At 35.8% G+C, this 14,987-nt stretch overlaps 1 protein-coding gene and 1 long non-coding RNA gene across 5 annotated transcripts; one reads left to right on the forward strand and one right to left on the reverse strand.

The window, feature by feature from the left end:
- Nucleotides 1-81: 81 nt before the first annotated feature.
- LOC101257065 (peptide chain release factor PrfB1, chloroplastic) lies at nucleotides 82-13,538 on the reverse strand. Of its 2 annotated transcripts, none has more exons than XM_004237199.5 (7): nucleotides 13,204-13,538; nucleotides 12,852-12,914; nucleotides 9,976-10,196; nucleotides 9,225-9,428; nucleotides 8,268-8,483; nucleotides 998-1,184; nucleotides 82-538 (listed from the first exon to the last, which is right to left on the reverse strand). In XM_004237199.5, the coding sequence occupies exons 1-7, from the start codon at nucleotides 13,415-13,417 to the stop codon at nucleotides 234-236; spliced, it is 1,410 nt and encodes a 469-aa protein (XP_004237247.1). In that variant the 5' UTR covers nucleotides 13,418-13,538; the 3' UTR covers nucleotides 82-233. The 2 variants fall into 2 exon arrangements, with proteins under 2 accessions (XP_004237247.1, XP_025886471.1); XM_026030686.2 differs by having other exon boundaries at nucleotides 13,138-13,512.
- LOC104646822 (uncharacterized) lies at nucleotides 2,732-5,194 on the forward strand. 3 transcript variants are annotated; one of them, XR_011220634.1, is made up of 4 exons: nucleotides 2,733-2,936; nucleotides 3,474-3,529; nucleotides 4,217-4,686; nucleotides 4,789-5,194. It is a non-coding gene; the product is annotated as an uncharacterized lncRNA (long non-coding RNA). The 3 variants fall into 3 exon arrangements; XR_011220635.1 differs by having other exon boundaries at nucleotides 4,406-4,662; XR_011220633.1 differs by lacking the exon at nucleotides 4,217-4,686 and having other exon boundaries at nucleotides 2,732-2,936.
- Nucleotides 13,539-14,987: the final 1,449 nt, after the last annotated feature.

The raw sequence follows: 14,987 nt of genomic DNA on the forward strand, positions 1-14,987 counted from the left end.
ATTACTTTCGAGTATAAAATTTGACAGCTTTTGTTGGTTGTGAGCATACATACCGCTTTTGAGATTTGTTATTTTGAACTATTTTGTTGAATATTGTCTTTTTTCCCTTTCATACTTCAATATGTCATTTTCCTATTAACTAAACACAACAATTATAGAAAGATGGGAACAAATCTCAAATACAAGGTAATAACAACATTAAAGATGTTGTATCTAGTGATTCATTTGCATTATCAAGTGAGTCCACTAGGATTTGCTGCCAAACTGTACTTGTGCTTAAGGTAGGCTTTGATAAAAGGATCTAACTCACCATCCATCACAGAGGTGATATCACAAGTTTCATAAGCAGTCCTTACATCTTTTACTAGCTTGTAAGGATGGAAGACATAGTTTCTTATTTGCTGGCCCCATTCCGCCTTCACCGTGTCTCCTCTTATTTGCTTTATTTCTGATGCCCTTTGTTCCTCTGCAATCACCAATAATTTTGCCTTCAATCTGCTTAGAGCTTTTATCTTATTTGCCAGCTGTGACCTCTCCTCTGCAATTGTTAAGCTATATTATTAGTATCACACATCAATTCCAAATAAACCACACCTTAGGGAAAAGAGATGATCATTTTTGGTCTATTCCGTACATTTGTTTATATTGTTCTTCCACTAATATTCCATTTTACTTTAGTTGCAGCTAGAATACTATAATAGATTTGCGATTAATACTTTAGACAAGAAAATTAATGCTTTAACCATAGCTCAAAATCTAACAAGAGAAAGAAGACCAAAGGATGGGAAGAGAACAAAAACACAACGAGCTAAGAACAAAAGTATGCTAGTTTATAACAACTTTACAGCTCTAATCTCACTGAGTCCATATGTCAATCTATGTCAGAATTCAGAAAGATCAAACACTTATCCACTAGAACCAAAAGGTCGCTCCATCTCAAACTTCTTCGCTACAGATGTCACATAATATAATAAAGAGAAAAAGGTTTCAAAGAAACCTGTACAGCGAACAGCTACACCAGTGGGAATATGAGTGATGCGAACTGCAGTCTCAACCTTGTTAACATTTTGACCTCCCTTTCCACCTGCTCTTGTAAAGCTGATATCCAAGTCTTCTTCGGGAATTTCAACATTTGTTGAGTCTTCAGGAAGAAGAGGCATAACTTCAATGCCAGTGAAGCTTGTCTGCACAGTGGCCACTTCAAAAATTTATGTGTTGTCCATGTATGTAAACGACAAGATTCTTTTGCTATGAAGATAGAAAAACAGATATATCATACTAAGATGCACGATATCATAATAAAGTGGTTAATGAAACAATGATACATTGCTCATTTTTTACTAGTGTTGTTCTTAAAGGCTCGTTTAAGCACGCTTAAGCCCTGGAACTTGATGAAAACCAGCTTCATCTGGCTTAATTGGCCCTTTAGTGTAGGTGTCAAAGTGCTAAGGTGTCTGCACTCCAAAAACAGGTTTAGTTTTTTTAGGTTAGAATGAACTTTTTAAAGTTAACTTGTTTCTAAAAATAAATTAAGTAACCCTCCTTATTTTAAACATCAACATCAGGATCTGAGATCATGTGGTCCCCTTATATGATCATGAATCCTACTAGAATTTGTTCATTTGATATGTCATTTGAGTGTCTTGTATTTAGGCATATTACAGTCCTTATTTGTATGAGTCCAACTTGTATATCTTCAGTGAATTACATGATAAAGAAGGGGTTTAATTTTCATAGTACTATTTCATGAATCATATCTATCGAGACGTCACGCTACATTTGTCTATACATGTTTTAGGTTAGTATATGGATTTTAAATAGTCCTTCCTATTTACAATGAGGACTCTCGCAAATCCCTATATGAAATTCAAAGATTAACTGATCTATCAGGTGCACCTATCATTCGAGGACGAATGATCATAAGAGGGGGAGGATGAACACCCCGTATTTTACGTGTACTGGTTTTATTTATATAACGCATTAAACTGCCTTGTGGTATGGTTATGGATTCGATTTCCTATGCGACTAGTGGCAATAGAATAGGTTTAAGTGAACTTTCCATAGATTTTAATGCGACCCAATTAAGTTGATATCGATGGAAGTATTTAAACTTTAGATCATAAGGTGGTATTTGAGTCTAAAGTATAAAGTGACATAGTGTATATAAGTTCTAAGTTATATTAAAGTTATTAAGGTCTCGAAATGGAATAAAACATTGAGGTGCTTGCTTGACTTCACTTCTAGTAGGTGATAGTAGGTGCGTCACCTACTTTGACTTATTGACCAACCAAAGGACCAAGTAGGTGCATCACCTACTTGACTTATTGACCAACCAAAGGACCAAGTAGGTGCATCACCTACTAAGACTCTTTTGACCATGTTATTGGGCCAAGTACACTACCTATTTGCATTAATTTAGCCCAAGTTGAACAGAAGAATAAGGGGAAATGGACAGCCAAGGCCCAATCTTCCCAAGCCCACAAGAAATAATTTTAATGGAAAACTAGGTGAATCACCTACTTAAATGTGTGGCCCAAATTATAGACAGTTGTTGGCTGCAAATGAAGTACAAGAAAGGTGGCAAAAGGGCCAATGTTCTTAAGACCAAACAGTCCAAATGAAAAGTCCAAGTAGGTGGGTCACCTACTTGACAAATTATGGCCCTAAATGAGTGAGAAAGTCGGCCAAAGCAGGGTGCCTTTAAAAGAGATTGATATCAGCTTTTTCCAACCATTTTTACTTTGACAAAAAATCTGATTACTAGAGCTTTATCTCTTCTCTCTCTTAGATTCATACAACAACCATTAAATACCATTAGGTTCTTGAATAATAGGTATTTTCAAGCTATTGAAAGGTGTAATTTAAGACTAGTTAAGGAGGACAACTTTTACATTGAAGAATCCAAGTTTTAGCAAGCCGTAGTTATGTCCAGCAAGGTAAGCTACTGCAATTTTCTCCTTCTTGTGCTTGAGTTAATTAGGACAGTCGAAATGTTAGTGAGTTGGAAATTGTTACTTTTAGGTGGTAAATATTGGGAGGATGTTATGGTGATTAGTGCATGTTGGGACTACCATGGTGGGGAGTCCTCTTTAAATTAAGCTATGAGCTTGTTTTAGCACATTAAAAGTAATGTTAGCTCTTCAAGTGCTGGTGATCAGAAACCATGATTCATATTGCTTCTATTACACTATTATGTTCAAAGATTATTTTATGTATGTTATGATAAGGGATGTGATTGGATGAACGGGGAAGTTATGGAGACGTTAAAGAACTTAAATATTGCAGGGAGTTTTGGGGAGGACCTAATACGAAGGTTGTACAGTATATAGATGCGATTAATGGGATAGGGAAGGAAAGAGAACACTCAGTAGATAGATTGCAGCTTACTGCTTCGTTATTATTTGGGTGTGATCAAGTGGCTCAAATTGATTGATTAGCTACTAATACTAGTCTTACAACTTACTTTATTGTAGATCAGTGATCTGAAGAGAAGGAGCTTAAGTCAATACTTTTTGAATTGTATAGCAAGGTATGTAAGGCTATTTGATTTCTTATTTCTTTGGCATGAATCCAAAACTTGCATTACAAAAAGTAAGCTTTCTAAGTGCCCTTGGTAGTGACTGATCCATAGTTGCAGTTCCTACTCTAATATGAGTTTGTTACTAAATGTGCGTGTTTACTCTATCAAGTGTTAGCATGCAAGGTTTAAACTTGTTTCATTGTCAAATTACCCATGGCATGTATCCCCGTTACATAAGTCAAAGTGATCGTAGACTACACATGGTACAATCTGCCTATATCATGCCAACTTGCTTCCATTGTTTATAGATATGTCATCTTGTCACATGTTCATATGTTCCCTTCTTTGTTATTACTCACATTGTGTTAGACTATAATGTTACCTCACAGGATCACTACTAGCTCAATTGTACGTTTATATGTACTTACTTGGAATATGTCTCCGTCCTTAAGTTGAATCTGCCCACATTCCCCCTTGGTTCCACATTCATGAACACCTTGTATTTGTATCATATGAAGTTCAAATCTCTTGGTTGAATGTCAAATTGTCTTCACTAGATGTGCTTTGATTTGAGATATCAAAATGCTTACCGAGTCATATAGGCTCCTAAGTACTACGTTCAAGTCACATTTGCTTCCCATGTCATTATTAATATCGTAAGTTCATATTCATATGTCTTCTACTACTGGTCTGTAGATCCAAATCTAAACCAGGATTATGACCACCAAAACAACAATCACAAACAAGTTATGAACATCAAAATAACAATATCAAAAGAGTTACGATTATCTAAAGAACAATCCCAAAAGAGTTATGAACTGATAAACAACAATCTCAAAGATGAAAGAATCTAAGTGAAGTAATCAATATGATTATGAGTGACAGCTCAGGGGCGAAAGCTTAGCATGGGCCGATCCCGATTGGTATAACAGGGTGGCAACCCAGGGGCAAAAACCTAGCATGGGCCGATCCCAATTGGTATGGAAGGGTGACAGCTCAGGGGGCGCAAGCCTAGCATGGGTCATCCTCTTCTACCGTGATCAGCTGGTCATTTGTATCATATGTTGTATAAAGATTATAAAAAGTACAGAAATTTAAAGAAAAGAATGTAACATGCACGATTCCACAAGTACAAAGCAAAGGTGGTCTCTAATCCTTATCTATTGGTATTTGGTTTCACTTGAGCTCATGTTAATTATGCCTTACATATTCAGTACATTCTTTCGAACTGACGTCCCTTATTGGGGACGTTGCATTTCATGTTGCAGGTACAAGTACTCAACTAGTGGATCTTTCCAATAGAAGCACATTATACTCAGCGGATGTTGGTGAGCTCCAGGTCGATTCGGGGCTTTGCCGAGTCTTTACTATGCGTATTTTCATATGGTACCATCATGGATTCCAGAAGAGGCTTTGTAGACATTGTAAAGCTACCATCTGTATTCATAGTTTCACTTATCACATATAGCGGTTCAGCTAGTCAAAATGTGTTGCATATGAAGCTTCTCATCAGTAATCTGCATAGTAGTGTACTTTCTCATCATAGATTACTTGTAAAGCATGTGTTCATAAGGTATTATTCCGCCTCACCTAGGGTTGAGGTGTGAAAAAAGTGTTGGAAAGAGTTTTCAAAAGCGGAATGCACAAAAGTGCCAAAATATATTTAAGTTTAAAGCACAAGGGCAATTAAAGCACGAGCTTTAGCGAAGAAAAACGTTATAAAGAAAAACAAAACTGTAAACGTGTTTGGCACCACTCACTGATATAACCATTTGATGCAACTTTCACACTTTCAAGAAATCTAATTTACAAAATGCGAGGACGGGGTATTTTTTAAAAACAAAATGAGCATATATTTTTTTCGATGACAAGGGAAACTCGCAGCCGCTACTCTTTTGGGTGTGCACAGGGTAAAACCCCACTCCTATGCAATAGCTCGCAAACCACATAGGAGAGGTAACCCGCACTAGGAAAGCCTGGTACGACGAGCTCGACTCAGAAGGCAAATCCCTTGCTTACGCTGACAAGCGGTTTCGAACTTGAGACCTCCAACATGGAAGTCCCAAGCTCAAACCACTGGGCCACCCTTACAAAATGAGCATATTTTGAATAAAATCAAAGCTCATTTATTGAACTACATCAGGAAAAAATGTGCATCATGATGTGACCATTTAAGCTAAAGACAAGACATTCTACACAACTTGCCACATTCAACAATGGACCCTCACTAGACAAGCGAGGGGAAGGGGGGAGATCTCCAAAGTCCCCACAAAATGGCCATTAGGCTACAACAATTGGGAGATTATGCCCAAAGAATATAAAAGAATAGAAACTGGAAATACTTGTGAAACAAATCGATCAACCACCACTACTTTTAAGTTTGCACTTAAGATTAATCAACACAATAAACTCATACAAGCTCTTGCTCTTTGGACCTAACATGTGGTGTCAACATGCTGCTCTGTCAATCCTTTACGAAATTCCACCATATGACTCATAAATTTAATGCCACGATAGTTCATACAACTTCAAATATCTCCTCTGTTCTTATAAAATATAAATCAAGTTACTCTATCACTTCCTGGTACAACATTGAAAATGCTTGGTTAGTAATCCTACTCCAACTTTTCCGAGCAACTCACAAACCTCTATAGAGACACAATTGGACCAGAATTTTCTAGTTCTCATATTTTTCAATGCATCTTTTACCTCTGTGGCCTAATTTTATGAGTGCGGCTAAAAGCTTATATTGTGTACAAATATATAAAGATCCAAAATGTTATAATCGTTGCTCGAGTTGAAAATTGATCAAAATAGCATCTCTCCATTTATCTCATTATGTACACTTGTTTAAGTCCTTACGCTTCTTCTCTCTTAACCATGATAGTTTAAACATGTCATTCTCTCATTCTTGTGTCCTTAACATTTGGTAAAATCCATCTAATGTTTTTCCCTAGATTTATACTAATAACCTTCTTACAATTAATTTTTCTCTTGGCTCTCTTATACTATTCAACGTCTTCCTCTTTTTCGTCTGATAACTTCCTATAACACTTTCTTTAGCTCTATTAACTCTTAGGGCTCGTTTGGTGTGAAGGATAATACCAAATAGTCGTGGGATTAAATTACAATACCAATTAATTTGTTGTTTGGTTGGCAAGTCCGGGATGACTTATCCCGGGATTAATAATTACTACGGGATAAGTTATCCCTCCCCTTGGGTGGTATAGTAATACCGGGATAACTTATCCTGGGATAAACTAAGTAAATCACAAAAATGTCTCTTTCAACCCTTTTGTTATATCACTTTTTACATTCATGAAGGGCAATTTATAAACAAACAAATTGTACTAAAAATTTATTATTTTGAATACAACAAACCAAACACTCAATAAAATATAATCTCATCATAATTAATCTTATCATAACTTGAATTCAAACCAAACGACCCCTTTGTATCTCCTTATACTAACACTAGGATTCTTGTGGTTGAAAAACTATCTTTAGACTTGCCTAACACATCATTTTTATTTTCTTACTACAATTGGGTTTCCACTGGATGTCAGTGTCCCCCTATAAGTCAATGTCACTCCTATAGTTTTTTCTTGAAACGCTAATTGGTTACCGTTCTTCAATTCCAACCCTCAAACATGTGGTTCTATCATGTCTCTTAGAAAGGATGAAGTTTATTTGACTATGATTACCCTACTATTAAATGTTATCAGGCGAGAGTATCCCTTTTTAAAATGTGTTTGCTTAGACTAAACCATAAGCTAGGGTGAACTCTTCTTTCATCACCCCTAGTACCATAACCGTATCCCCCATGGACAATTTTACATGTTCAAAACCGTCATATGTTTGCTTGGAGTCACTTGAACCAAGGTATCCATATCTTGACAAAAAGTTAGTTTTAGCTTCTGCATCTAATCCTATTGGCAGAGCGTACGCACTAATGACATTAAGTGTTCTCATTTACGCATGCAAGACATAATGAAATAATAGTATCCGAACAACCTTAATCCTTAAGTTCTTGTTCTACAATAGTTCCCACCCCATTACTATTTTTACCCCGACCATTTAGTTTCATGTAGTTATGCAATATAGCTTTCCTCCTTTTTAAGGTTTCTACTAATTCCATCAACTTTCCAATCAAAAATCCTATGTTCAAGCTTCTACTCAAGTTCAACTCTCTTGGACTAGCTTTCCTACCCTCATTAGTTGATTATGCGGGAACCCTTCCCTATTTTGTAACATATCCAGGATGTGGCCATACTAGCTTCTTTACATACATTTGTCCATGACATGGGACCCTTTCCTATGTTGTACCACATCAAGGTGTTGATGTGGCAGTACTAACATCTTTACTCATACCCACCAGGCGACCACTGATGCAGGAACCGCAGTTCATATTCCGTCACATCCAATTGGTAATTTGACAGAATCACTACCTTATTTTTCATCACATCCAGGCGGCGATGTAATGTGTTCCTTGATGAGCATGTCCCAATGATACTATTGTGAGAATTCATCATGAACTGGCTTTTTATGCTAGTTCTCACCCTTTATTCGGACTTGGGACTAACAATGTAAGCAAGCTCACACGGTATGGTTATCATGCTTATGGACTTTTAGTGTGAAGTAGCCCACTCAAACTCATACGAAATCTTTCATATACGTGTGAGTATCTAGAAAATACAGAATATAAGGAGGCCCAAAAGAGTGTTATCATTTAAAGATATATTATAACCTGACGAAGGCCTTTAGAGTTGAAGGGAGACTGTCGAACAATCCTGTGGGTTCCTTTCTCCCCAGACAGGTAGCCATATGCATACCGTCCATCAATTTCAACAGTGGCTGACTTGATCCCAGCTTCTTCTCCCACAGACTTCTCAACAACTTTTGTTTTATAGCGCTGCTTTTCTGCCCATCTCACATACATCCTGAGAAGCATATCAGCCCAATCCTGCACTGGAATTAATCAAAATATTCTATGTAAAGGTAATAAAAATTGTGACACTGATTTTGCAAGTTTTTGAACACTTGAAAACTTTCTGATAAAACAGGACTAATAGAGAATAGATGGACCAAACCTGTAATGAGAAAAAAGCAAGATAAGGTTTCAAAGCAAAATATACAAATTGTTAAAGAGCTTCAATAGTGTCTACTCCACATCATATCTTTTTTCTTTTGTTCTAGTATTTTAAGAGATGTTAGTTGGTATGTTTTAGGACTGCAGCTTCATTTATTTACTGCAGTCAATTAGTTTTCTTGAGATAACTTATTTTCCTAGTGTTTAGGAGTTTGTTTATTTTCAGCAGATTTTGGCTGATATTTAGGTATTTGAAGTTAATGTTATATTATAAACGTAAGTTTTAATTGCAGTGAAATAGAACGTACTTTTCCACTTCTATTCATAAGCTCTCTTCTTTCTAGTTCTTCGTTCCCTTTTACTATTTTATTCCTTCATATTCATAAGTTATCTTTTGTCCTTTTTCTGATTTCACTCAACTAAGCAATACCAGCCTTAGCCTTGGTGGAGATATTACCTAGTATATGGTAGCATATATACTGTTGAATTAGTCGAGATGCGTGAAAACTGACCCGAGCATTAAGATTATCAAGAAAAAAAATCAATAGACCTTGTCATCAAAAATAAAATAAAAAAATCAATAGACCTAGCCCCTTGCTACTGATCCAGCATTACCTGTGCATCAGTGCCGCCTGCACCAGCTGTGATAGTAATCACTGCACCTTCTTTGTCATAGGGGCCTGAAAGAAGTTGAGTCAACTCAAAACGATCCAGTGCCTTGTTCAATTCCTTTATGATACCAGAGGCCTCTTGAAGAAACACTGAATCAATTGAGTCCATCTCCTCAGTGAGCTTAATAATCGTTTCTGCATCATCAGCCTGTGGAAGTGTGAATTACTGAATTGTCACTGTTGTACTGACACTGATTCATGAGTAAATATCCAAATACATGGTCAGATACCTGAGATGTTTTCAAGGACTAGAAGAGAAATCTAAAAGTCCCCCAAACAGAAAAGCTTTGCAAATTTTTTTAATTGCACATCAAACGGGAAAAATGTTTTTTTTTTTAATCTTTCAAATGGACATCTGTCCACTCGATTATCTTCCTCTCTGATTTTTAACCAAGATTCCAAACTTCGGACAGAAGGAGGTATTTAGGGGAAATGAAGGAGATCCTCCAGAAGAATAAGATTGGTAATCACTGGATTTCTAAATGTCCTAGAACCATTAACCATTTACTACAAAGACAAATCAAAGTTAAAGGTGACATACGCCTCACAAGATAAAATAGGACCTACAGTGCAAGACTAATATAGTATAAAGATGTTTCAGCAAAAATGGAAAATGAGTTTTGATGTTAACAAGGAAACAACATAGTACAAGTGTTTTCAGCTCTCCGTCTCTCTTTGAAGGCAAGTATAGGTACCTGTGTCTTGAAGTCACGGAGAAGCTTTAATTTGTCTTTGCAATCAGTCAAAGCCTGAAGTGTTTCCTGAGCTTTCGCACGATCATCCCAGAGAGACCGATCAGCAGCTGCTGCTTCTAAAGCAGCAAGATCTTCCTGTAATTGCTTTAGACCAGCAGCAGCTCTGATCTCCTGAACACGCTCTAAGACAGTTTCTACATCCTTCCTTAAAGTATAGAAATCTGTGGACATATAATCAGTACAAGCACTCAAACACATAAGGAGCCAAATACTCCATAAAAGATGAAAAAATCAGCAGAAGATTGCACAAAGTGCTACCCAGAAAATTGTGACTGCAGACAATACTTGCCATCCGCAACTTTGAATTTCGATTTCTAGAAAAGTGAATTTCATTCAAAGATGACTAAAAAGAGTCCCTTCCCTAAATGTGCGTTCAGAAGCAGTCTTTTAAAATTGAAAAGCGCAAGTAAGTGATAAGGTCCATGCAGTTTGAAGCGAAAAAGCAAGAAGTGAAGTGCATGCTTCTTTGAAGACAAGTGCACAACAACAACAAACAAAGCGTAATCCCACAAGGAAGACAAGCGCACAAATATTAAAAGTTCAAAAGATACAAAAACATAGATAAATTTAGTGATATAATAATCAAATTATAATCAAAATAAATTATTTCAACATCCAATATACAATAATGTCTACATAATCCAACTCCTCGGAGTTGATATTCAAAGAACCAACTGCTTTTAGTTTGGATTACTTTGCATGTCATTGTTTGAAGTGTACACTTTGTTGAAGCACATGGTTTCACCTATGAAAAAATCCCTTAGGAAATATTTTGTGTTCTGAGAAAGGTAAAAAAAAGTGTGATTTCATTAATTAAGAAAAAAAAACTAATCGTATAACTCTTTATTAGCAAAAATAAAATAAAAATAGATGGCTGACTTGGAATTAATAAAATGAACTACAATATAAAAAGTAAGGTACACCCATATGCCAAACTACAGACATCCGACTAGAGGTGGCAAATGGCCGGGTAGAGTCGGATATGAGTTGGAAAAAATGAGTTAGGTGAAAATTGATAGAATATCCTACTCGACTCATATTTGATATGGATTAAAATGGGTAAACCCAATGGGTAATACATATATCCATATTATCTGTCCATTGCTTCTTATTATGTAAAGAAATAAATACTTTCAAATTACAAGATTTTTCTCTTATTCTTCTTCTCCTTTTAGTGTGTATTTAGTATGAAGGAAAGTATTTTTTGGAAAATTAGTGGTCCTGAATCGAGGTTGGGAGGTAAAACTTTGGGCCTCGAGTCGGGGTCGGAAGTCAGATCCCGGACCAGTTTCAAGTGGTGTGGTTTAAGGAAAGTTCTGAAAAATTATTTCATGATTTAAAAAAGTTTTGAAATTTTCCCCTACTTTATGTACAGAAATCATTTTTCATAAATTAGAGAAAAATATTTTCCAAAACATTTGTCCAAAAAAAAAGAAGAAAGATTTCCAAAACATTAAATTTAAGTCAATAAAATAGAAAATTGGAAATTACACTCTTAATAAGTGTACTTATATAGGTTTCTACATCGTTACAAACTTTAAGGAGAGTGTAATTGGTGGATACACATGAGTTACCCATATTTTATGATTGATGATATGGCTGAATCAACCGGATAACCATATACTTTACCCATTTTGCCACCCCTACATCGACCCATCAAAAACAAGGAAATCACAGATTTGCCTCACCATTATGCATCTCCATTTCCTCAAATACCGTTCTTTCAGCATCACACCTCCACCATACACATTTGTATTGCCATCCTCATCAATCATGACCCCTTCTCCTCAAGAACAAAAAGAACCTTTATAACATTAATGTTTGAAATCTTCTCTGTTATAAGGATCCCTAGCATCTTAGCTTTAACACCCCCTAAGCCACCACCTTCGTGTTATTTTCTTAAGGTCCCATTCATTCCATTTCTTTCAAATAGTTGGCACTGCCCTTTTTTTCCTATGAAGGCTGCCTGTGATTATGGCAATGGTTGCAAGGTAATATTGCACTTGCAAAAATTTTAGCTATCACTCCACCAAAATATTGGTACTTACAATCTAAAAGAAACGCAAAATTTATTACAAAGTTGACAACAGAACTTTTCATTTCCTTAAAGTTGATCTGTTGGTAAAGGTTTCATGACCTTACTGGTTCACCTCATACTCCGTAGAATATTCAACTAGTTGTTGAAACAAAGACTTCTGAATGTGCAACCTTCTAAAAGCTGTGGATGTGGAATGGTAGCATGGATAAACACATTTACGGTCTTATAGCCTCTTGTCAAGTTCAGTAACAAGAGTTTAACAGCACAGTATGAGTAATTACATAATGCCTTGCTAGTAAGGTGTCAGGTGTGTAATTCTTCTAGGACATATTCTCACAAAGTTACAAAAGCACATTCACGCAACCACTACAATGAAGAACATACATGTAAATACTACTGAATTAAAAAATCTAGATGCAGCTAAGCATAGAGACTTCACCATAACACATTATTTTGTTTCCTTGATGCAAACATTATGTCTCAATTTAGAAGTTCTATCAAAATCCAGACAAGTCACATAAGACAAAATGCAAGTATCACGTGGAATTAGCCGAAGTGTACACAGGTTGCCCAGACACCACCATTATCCAAAATAAAACATAATACAAAATGCAAGAAAGCCAAAAGGAAGTTCAGAATGCACTTTGATCGTTAAATGAGTACAACCATCCAATATAACCAAAATTTCTTATCAAAATTATTAAAAGAAAAACTTAAGCTTCATCATACTGTTTCTTTAATGCTGAAATAACATCATTTTGGCATGGTATAAATTTACCTTGCATCGCCCATTCACGCGTTTCAGTATTTGTAACTCCCACCTCAGGTGTTGCAAAAGAAACTACATCAGAATTGATGAAACACCACATAGTAAGCACAATTATTATTATTATTCAGATAAATACAAATAGTAGCAAATAAAGGCCCAAACTAGTATATTTCTGAGAAGCAGGTGACAATTAATAATTCAAAACTCAGAATTACTCCTTCCTTCCCAATTTTGAGAAGTAGATAAAAACTCATCATTAGTGGAATTTCGAAAATTAAAGTTACATACAGTTTACCATCGATAAAGGTGAAATAACAAAATCTGTAAGACGAGGGAGTTGCAGGAACAAAAACGTAGATACCCGTTGGAGAAGAAGTGATGCTCTTATGCATTGCTCTTATTCTCCTAATTGCAGGAAAAAAAGAATGAGAAGTGAGTAGTGAAATTCCCCCTCTTCTCCTATCCATTTCTGTAACTCTTGTAATTGGACCTGATGATGCCTTAATTAGCTTTCTAGCTAAGCTATGGAAGGGTTTCGAATATATACCAACTGAACTTTGAACAACAGTCTCCATGGCTGGAGAAAGAAAGAAGCTGTCTCTGCCTTGCAAAGAGATAAGTGTATGGAACAATACGACGACTAATCCGTAACTCCCAAAAGACGGCTTTCCTTTGTGAGTCCACTTATATGAGTTTAATTTAAATTAATACAAAATTTATAAAATAAAAATAAACTTTTGGAATTTTGGCTAAATTAATAGAAAATCAATAAGAAAAAATTACTGCACGTCATGGATTTTTGTATAATTTAATTTGTATAGAGTGATTTAGATTTGTAAAACTTTATAAATTAGTTTTTAGTTAAATTGCGATTTATATATGTATCATTGATATTTATAGTTTATGTGTAGTTAGTGATTATATAAGTTAGTATTCTTATAAACGTAAACTTTTATATCTGCTGAGTTGTTTCAATGATTAATTGTATAAAGTTAATTTTTGCATAATTTAGTTTGTATAGAGTATTTTAGATTTGTAAAATTGTATAAATTAGTTTTAGTGGAATTGCGATTTGTATATGTATAATTCATTGATATTTGTTGTTTATGTGTAGTTAGTGACTGTATAAGTTAGTGCTCTGATATACCGTGGTTTCACGGTATTATTAATACTTTTTCCTTAAGTTTAGTGTGTCCAAAAGCCTTTTTGTGCTAATTTTATGTAAGTTTCTCTTTGTTTTGCAGGAAATCTGTCCAAAGATGAATGCAGAGATTTTGAGCGAAAAAATGCAGAAGAGACCACCTACGGAACTTATGACGGTCCGTCGTGCTTGTGACAGTCCGTAGGTGGCAACGTAGTGCAGCTGCTGAAGGAAGATGGGGAAGTCTGACCAAGTGTGGGGTTATGAAGATTGTGATGGTCCGTCCTGCAGGTTCGTCATGAAGTTCAGAGAAGTAATCCAGTACCCATATTCCAAGAGTTGAAGGGTTTTGGAACGAAGATCCTCGACGGACCGTTGTGCCTATGACAGTCCGTCATACTTGCCATCGAGGGTAATGAAGAGAGCAACAAAAGAAATTGCACAAGTACGGGACGACGGAGTCCATGACGGTCCGTCGTGACCATGACGAGAGGTTCGTCGACCCAGCCTCGTTTTGGCAGATTTCCAGCAAATAGAGTCCTTGTTTAATTAGGTTTTTATTTTCTATAAATAGTTTAAAAAACCTCGTGGGGTTAGACTTGGGATCATTGTTAGACTCCGTATTGTTAGACATCATATTAGTAGACACTGTATTGTTAGACTTTTGAGAATCATTAGACTTTTTGTGAGATTGTTGATTATTTTGAGATTCTTGCAAGTGATTATTGGTGATTAATCAAGCAAACTTTTGGATTTTACTCTTGCTAATTGAAGTAAGTACATGAATTCTTATTTCATATATTTGAATATTGTGATTATGACTATGAGTAACTAAACTCCATAACTAGGGTTGTGGGAACCATAGGCAAATAATGAGATAAAACCTAACTAAAATAACAATTCTAGAATGGTGTCTTGCATGTATTAATAATTCTTTCGCTTAGAAGTCTTTTTAACGGATGGCCAACGTTAGAACTCGCCTTAATGCTACTTGCCGGACCAAG

Source organism: Solanum lycopersicum, chromosome 4 (assembly GCF_036512215.1).
Source record: "Solanum lycopersicum chromosome 4, SLM_r2.1".
Lineage (NCBI taxonomy): Eukaryota > Viridiplantae > Streptophyta > Magnoliopsida > Solanales > Solanaceae > Solanum > Solanum lycopersicum.

What these genes read in the sequence shown, in the direction of transcription:
- LOC101257065 (XM_026030686.2), bottom strand. Translation starts at nt 13,417, where the DNA reads ATGGAGACTGTTGTTCAAAGTTCAGTTGGTATATATTCGAAACCCTTC. An exon ending in TTATTTCACCTTTATCGATG is followed by an intron (nt 12,915 to 13,137) that starts GTAAACTGTATG and finishes ATTCTGATGTAG; the next exon opens with TTTCTTTTGCAACACCTGAG. An exon ending in ACTCTAAAGGCCTTCGTCAG is followed by an intron (nt 1,185 to 8,267) that starts GTTATAATATAT and finishes GCCACTGTGCAG; the next exon opens with ACAAGCTTCACTGGCATTGA.